At 59.8% G+C, this 7,405-nt stretch overlaps 1 protein-coding gene across 1 annotated transcript; it reads left to right on the forward strand.

The window, feature by feature from the left end:
* The first annotated feature begins 5,737 nt into the window (after positions 1–5,737).
* On the forward strand, positions 5,738–7,161 carry LOC104296149 (zinc finger protein 501-like). The gene has a single exon (XM_054179516.1). It carries the CDS (start codon positions 5,738–5,740, stop codon positions 7,133–7,135), a length of 1,398 nt encoding a protein of 465 aa, XP_054035491.1. The 3' UTR covers positions 7,136–7,161.
* The last annotated feature ends 244 nt before the right edge of the window (positions 7,162–7,405 follow it).

The raw sequence follows: 7,405 nt of genomic DNA on the forward strand, positions 1-7,405 counted from the left end.
GTGAAAGCTTTTAATGAGTTTGTAGGGGGGCTGGGAGGGTTTCACGGAGCTGTTGATGATTTTGAAGGCAGTTTGAAACCCCTTGAAGTGGTTTTGGAGACTGCCAAGCAGAGCAATCAGCCTCCAGCCTCCCTGAGCTCTCTGCAGAGTTAGTTGCTGTGAGTTGTGAAGAGTTTGTCAGAGGTTTTTGTGAGATTCCCAGAGGGTTTGAGCAGCTCTGAAGGGAGTTCTTGGCTTTTGAGAGGGGTACAGAGGAACAGCCAAGCTCAGCAGCCCAGAGTGCTCAGCTGCATCCTGGACTCCTTTATGAGCAGTGCTGGGCACGGGGGGGAAGAGTTCCTGCTGCCCTCTGTGCCTGCACACAGCTTGCACACAGTTACTGCACACTGAGCTGCTCCACACTGCTGCTGCTTCCTCTTTGAGTATTGTGCTAGTCTGAGGCCTTGAAGGGAAGCCCCAAAGCTGCAGTCCTGCAGGGGCTGGGCAGGGCAGGAGGTGGAGCCAGGGAGCTGTACTTTCATGACTCAGCCTCCAGAACTCTGCTGGCTCTTTGTAAGGTGGCAGCAAGGCCACCTCGGTCTCTTGTCTCCCTCCTTTGGCTCTCTGGAGGGGAGTCCTTCCCCTCTTTGTGGCCTGCAGGGGCCAGTTTGTACTGTGCAGTCTTGGCCTGATGGGAGGGAGGCAGTGTGGGGGGAGGAAGGGAGCCCTGGGGCCTGTGCTTTAGTCTGCTTGGGGGAAGGTTTCTGGGGTTCATGTGTCCTGTGTGGGATGGCATTTAATAAGTCTAAGTGCTGGGTGCTGCACTTTGGCCACGGCAACCCCATGCAGAGCTACAGGCTGGGGTCAGAGTGGCTGGAGAGCTGCCAAACGGAGAGGGACCTGGGGGTGCTGATTGACACCCGCCTAAACATGAGCCAGCAGTGTGCCCAGGTGGCCAAGAAGGCCAATGGCATCCTGGCCTGTATTAGGAATAGTGTGGCCAGCAGGAGCAGGGAGGTCATTGTGCCCCTGGACTCTGCATTGGTTAGGCCACACCTTGAGTCCTGTGTCCAGTTCTGGGCCCCTCAGTTTAGGAAGGACATCGAGACACTTGAAGGTGTCCAGAGAAGGGCAACAAGGCTGGGGAGAGGCCTTGAGCACAGCCCTATGAGGAGAGGCTGAGGGAGCTGGGATTGTTTAGCCTGGAGAAGAGAAGGATCAGAGGCGACCTCATTGCCCTCTACAACTACCTGAAAGGTGGTTGTAGACAGGAGGGGGTTGGTCTCTTCTCCCAGGCAACCAGCACCAGAACAAGGGGACACAGTCTCAAGCTGTGTCAGGGGAGGTTTAGACTCGAGGTGAGGAAAAAGTTCTCCACTGAGCGAGTCGTTTGTCATTGGGATGTGCTGCCCAGGGAGGTGGTGGAGTCACTGTCCCTGGAGGTGTTCAAGGGGAGATTGGACGTGGCGCTTGGTGCTATGATCTAGTTGTGAGGTCTGTTGGAACAGGTTGGACTTGATGATCCTTGGGGTCTCTTCCAACCTTAGTTACTGTGATACTGTGTGTGATACTGTTAGCTGTGAAGGATTCCTCTGCTCTGTATTTGCCTGGAGATGTTTGGATGCAGCTCTGCATTTCTCTTCCAATTCCAGCAGAGCCTCTTCATTTTACTTCCTTTGGGAGTCAAATTATTTCTCTTTAAGCCAAGACCCATTTACATTTGGCTCCTCCTGCCCACCCCCGGCAGTGGCTGTGGCAGTGAGCTTGGGAGGCTCTTCCTTAGTTGCATTTTTCCTCTCCACCTCTGCTCTTTTGGTTGTTTTTGTCCTGTTCCTCTGCTCACTCCTGCAGGAGGAAGCTGAGCTGTCCCTGGCCTGTTGCCTGTTATCTGTCCATGCTCTTAGATAAGCACTGCCTGCCCCTGAGCATTGCCTTGGTGCTTGACAGCTTCCTTCCTGCAGGGCAAGCAGCCCTGGAGCCTCTAAAGACACAGTGCAGGGTTCCTGTCTTGCCCTCTTTCAGCTCACAGATGAGAAGCACATCAGGATCCAAGTCCTGTCCCCCAGACCTCTTGGCTTCCATACATTCATTGAGTTCCTGTTATTGAGGCTCCCGGGCCCCGCTCCGGTCCCCGAGGCGCTGCTCCCGGCCCCCGCTCCGGCCCCCGCGGTGCTGCTCCCGGCCCCCACGGTGCTGCTCCCAGCCCTCACCCCGGCCCCCGTGGCACTGCTCTGGCCCCAACCCCAGTCCCCACAGCGCTGCTCCCGGCCCCCGTGGCGCTGCTCCTGGCCCTCTCCCCGGCCCCCACAGCGCTGCTCCTGGCCCCCACGGCGCTGCTCCCAGCCCCTGCCCCAGCCCCCATGGCACTGCTCCCGACCCTCACTTCAGCTCCCGCAGTGCAGCTTTAATCCCATGGCGCTGCTCCTGGCCCCCACAGTGCTGCTCCTGGCCCTCTCCCCGGCCCCCACAGCGCTGCTCCTGGCCCCCGCGGCGCTTCTCCCGGCCCCTGTGGTGCTGCTCCCGGCCCCCACGGTGCTGCTCCCAGCCCTCACCCCGGCCCCCGTGGCACTGCTCTGGCCCCAACCCCAGTCCCCGACGCGCTGCTCCCGGCCCCCGTGGCGCTGCTCCTGGCCCTCTCCCCGGCCCCCACAGCGCTGCTCCTGGCCCCCATGGCGCTGCTCCTGGCCCCCACAGCGCTGCTCCTGGCCCTCTCCCCGGCCCCCGCAGCGCTGCTCCTGGCCCCCATGGCGCTGCTCCCAGCCCCTGCCCCAGCCCCCATGGCACTGCTCCCGACCCTCACTTCAGCTCCTGCAGTGCAGCTTTAATCCCATGGCGCTGCTCCTGGCCCCCACAGCGCTGCTCCTGGCCCTCTCCCCGGCCCCCACGGTGCTGCTCCCGGCCCCTGTGGCGCTGCTCCCGGCCCCCATGGCACTGCTCCCGGCCCCTGTGGTGCTGCTCCTGGCCCCCACAGCGCTGCTCCCGGCCCCTGTGGTGCTGCTCCCGGCCCCCATGGCACTGCTCCCGGCCCCTGTGGTGCTGCTCCTGGCCCCCACAGCGCTGCTCCTGGCCCTCTCCCCGGCCCCCGCAGCGCTGCTCCTGGCCCCCACGGTGCTGCTCCCAGCCCCTGCCTCAGCCCCCATGGCACTGCTCCCGACCCTCACTTCAGCTCCTGCAGTGCAGCTTTAATCCCATGGCGCTGCTCCTGGCCCCCACAGCGCTGCTCCTGGCCCTCTCCCCGGCCCCCACAGCGCTGCTCCTGGCCCTCTCCCCGGCCCCCACAGCGCTGCTCCTGGCCCTCTCCCCGGTCCCCTCGGCGCTGCTCCCGGCCACTGTGGTGCTGCTCCCGGCCCCCACAGCGCTGCTCCTGGCCCTCTCCCCGGCCCCCATGGTGCTGCTCCCAGCCCCTGCCCCAGCCCCCATGGCACTGCTCCCGACCCTCACTTCAGCTCCTGCAGTGCAGCTTTAATCCCATGGCGCTGCTCCTGGCCCCCACAGCGCTGCTCCTGGCCCTCTCCCCGGCCCCCACAGCGCTGCTCCTGGCCCTCTCCCCGGCCCCCACGGTGCTGCTCCCGGCCCCTGTGGTGCTGCTCCCGGCCCCCATGGCACTGCTCCCGGCCCCTGTGGTGCTGCTCCTGGCCCCCACAGCGCTGCTCCTGGCCCTCTCCCCGGCCCCCACAGCGCTGCTCCTGGCCCCCACGGCGCTGCTCCCAGCCCCTGCCCCAGCCCCCATGGCACTGCTCCCAACCCTCACTTCAGCTCCTGCAGTGCAGCTTTAATCCCATGGCGCTGCTCCTGGCCCCCACAGCGCTGCTCCTGGCCCTCTCCCTGGTCCCCGCGGCACTGCTCCCGGCCCTCTCCCCGGCCCCCATGGTGCTGCTCCCGGCCCCTGTGGTGCTGCTCCCGGCCCCCACGGTGCTGCTCCCAGCCCTCACCCCGGCCCCCATAGCGCTGCTCCCAGCCCCTGTGGTGCTGCTCCCGGCCCCCACAGCGCTGCTCCCAGCCCCTGTGGTGCTGCTCCCGGCCCCCACAGCGCTGCTCCTGGCCCCCATGGCGCTGCTCCTGGCCCTCATGGCGCTGTTCCTGGCCCTCTCCCTGGCCCCCACAGCGCTGCTCCTGGCCCTCTCCCCGGCCCCCACAGCGCTGCTCCCAGCCCTCTCCCCGGCCTCCTTGGTGCTGCTCCCGGCCCCCACGGCGCTGCTCCTGGCCCTCTCCCCGGCTCCCACAGCGCTGCTCCTGGCCCTCACCCTGGCCCCCATGGCGCTGCTCCTGGCCCCCATGGCGCTGCTCCTGGCCCCCATGGCACTGCTCCCCACCCTCACTTCAGCTCCTGCGGTGCAGCTTTCATCCCTTGTTTTACTGTAGGTAAATCTCCAATTACTCTGAGGTCCCTGCCCATGGCAGGAGGTTGGACCCAGATGATCCTTGAGGTCCCTTCCAACCCCAACAGTTCTATGATTCTAAACAGATCAATATCAAAACTCCTCTGAGTTGTTCAGAGTCTGTCAGAGATTTTCATGACATTTCCAGAGGTGTTGAACAGTCCTGAAGGGATTTATTGAGTTCTGAAGATGTTTGGGGGAGTTGTGAAGACATTTGGATGATTTCCTCAGGCATATTTGAAGAGTTTTGAGATCACAAAATGCATTTAAATCTCTCCAATGATCTTGAAAGAGATTTCAGAGCCTCTCTGGGTGGCTTTGGCAACTTCTAGGAGGTAGGAAGAGATTTTAATGATTTTTAGCTGCCTTTAAGAAGCTCAGAGAGATGTTGATGATATTTCATGCAGTTTGAAGCCCGTTGAAGCCTTTTTCTAGGGTCTTGAAGACTAAAGCAGGGATGGAACTGATGAAAATCTCCACCCAAGGAGTTTTCTGAGCTCTGAAGAGATTTTCTTCACTCCTGCAGAGTTTTTTTGGAGTAATGAAGAGATTCTGGAGAGTTTTCAGGCAGTTTTAAACATTTCCAGTGTTTCTGAAGCATGAAAGGAGCCCAGAGACTCCCCAAAATCTCTTTGAAATGAGTAGGAAGAGTTCTGAACAGATTTGAATGACTTCTGAAGAGCTTTGAACAGTTTGTGAAGAGATTTGGATGGTTTTTTTAGGTGGTTGTGAACCTTGGGAAGCATTTTTGAAGGGTGTTGAATGCTTCAAGTGGTTCTTCTCTCTCCATCATATCTCCACTTCTGGGCTGCACAACTGCAGAGTTTGCAGATCTGCTCCTTGGGACAGCCCAGCGAGTGAAGAACACAGACTGGGACAACAGTTGGGACCACAGCCCCACACTGACTCCTTTGGGGCCACCCAACCTTCTCCAGAGCCTCCTACCCAGCACATTTCAGCCCTCTGGGGGCTCTGAGTGACATCAGCTGTGGTGGGAGTCTGGGGCCCCACAGGCAGGTGAGGGTGGGTTGCGTGGGTCAGTGCTGCTGCTTCTGCTGTCTGAGCCAGGAGAGACTGAAGGAAAGGGCCTGGGATGGGAACCCCCCTGCCAGTGCTGCAGGGCTTGGGCACAGGGTGGGTGAGAGTGCTCCATAAGTCCCAGGGTGTCTCAGCACAGGTATTACAGATCTGACTCCCCCAGCATGGCAATAACTGGGAGTTTCTGAGAGCCTCTGTCCATTGCTTGCTCCATCTGGGTGTTGAGTATTGGGAGGTGTCAGAGGCTATCATGACCCAGGCAGGATCTCAGGGTTTGAAATCCTAGGCTCAGGTGCTTCCATGTTCCTTATATCACAGCTGTGACCTCTTCCCCCACCAGCATGGCCTCCCAGAAGGACCCAGACAAGAGCTGGGAGAAGAAGCTCCCAAAGAACAAGTTGGAGCAGAAAAATTGCAGCCCCAAGGGACAGGAGGAGGAGGAGAAGGGCAACATGGACGATGGTGATGAGGAGGAGGGCCTCATGGAGGATGATGATGATGAGGAGAATGATGACTATGAGGATGAGGATAATGATGAGGAGGAAGGTGACCAGGATGAGGAGGAGACGGAATATGCAGAGGAGGATGAAGCCAGAGCAGGTCCCTCTATGCCACTCAAGCAACTGAATCAGTGCCCTGAGTGTGGGCAGAGCTTCCCACCTGGCTCAGAGTCACTGAAGCACCGCTGCCCCCACCCTGGCACCCGGCCCTTTGTCTGTGGTGACTGTGGCAAGAGGTTCAGACACAGCTCTCTCCTCATCCGCCACTGCCTGACCCACAGTGGCGAGAAACCTTTCATCTGTGCTGACTGCGGCCACGGCTTTAGACGACGCTCTGAACTCACAATCCACCGCCGCATCCACACTGGGGAGAAGCCCTACAGCTGTGCTGATTGCGGCCAGCGCTTCAGACATAGCTCCGCCCTCACCAACCACTGCCGCACCCACAGCGGTGCCAGGCCGTACAGCTGTGATGCCTGCGGCAAGAGCTTCACTCGCAAGTCTTCCCTCCGGCAGCACCGCAGTGTGCACAACAAAGAGAAGGCCTTCACCTGCAGGGACTGTGGCAAGAACTTTAGTCGCAGTTCCTCCCTCACCGTCCACCGCCGCATCCACACTGGCGAGAAGTTGTTCCCCTGTGCTGAGTGCGGCAAGAGCTTCACCACGAGCACGTTACTGATCCAGCACCAACTCATCCACAGCGGCGACAAACTCTACAGCTGTGCCGACTGCGGCAAGAGATTCGGCCGCAGCTCCGACCTAACCAGTCACCACCGCACCCACACGGGTGAGAGGCCTTACAGCTGTGCTGACTGTGGCAAGAGTTTCACTCAGAAATCTTCCCTCACCCGGCACCGCAGTGTCCATAGCACTGAGAAGTCCTTCACCTGCAGGGACTGTGGCAAGAGCTTCAAAACCACCTCCAGCCTCACCATCCACCGCCGCGTCCACACCGGAGAGTTGTTCCCCTGTGATGAGTGTGGCAAGAGCTTCACCACGAGCACTGCATTCATCCAGCATCAACTCATCCACAGCGGTGACAAACCGTACAGCTGTGCCGACTGCGGAAAGAGTTTCACCTGCGTCTATAACCTCTCCAGGCACCGTCGTGTGCACACGAGTGACAAAGCTTTCACCTGCGACGACTGCGGCCAGAGCTTCACCAGCATCTCCTGTCTAACCAAGCATCGCCTCAGCCACACCACTGACCAGCCCCCAGAGCAGGGGAGGTACAAATAGATCTTCCCAGGGTCTACTGGGGTAATCGTGATCCTCTGAGAAGGCTTTTCCGGCACCAAAATCACCTCTTTTTCCTCTGCATTTCTCAGAGGCTGGGGGCTCCAGCAGGAACAAACACCTCCTGCCCTTCTGAACACCAGGTAGTGCTGATGAGAACAATTGCAGTGCTGAGTCGACACAGCCACTGGAGCTGGGCTGAGCTTTGCCAGGGTTCTTTAAGAGTAATCTTGACACTTCAGTACTGTGAAGCTTTACAATATTGCTTGTTGA

Source organism: Dryobates pubescens, unplaced genomic scaffold (genome assembly GCF_014839835.1).
Source record: "Dryobates pubescens isolate bDryPub1 unplaced genomic scaffold, bDryPub1.pri scaffold_74_arrow_ctg1, whole genome shotgun sequence".
NCBI lineage: Eukaryota > Metazoa > Chordata > Aves > Piciformes > Picidae > Dryobates > Dryobates pubescens.

Coding starts and splice junctions, on each gene's coding strand:
- LOC104296149 (XM_054179516.1), top strand. CDS start 5,738: ATGGCCTCCCAGAAGGACCCAGACAAGAGCTGGGAGAAGAAGCTCCCA.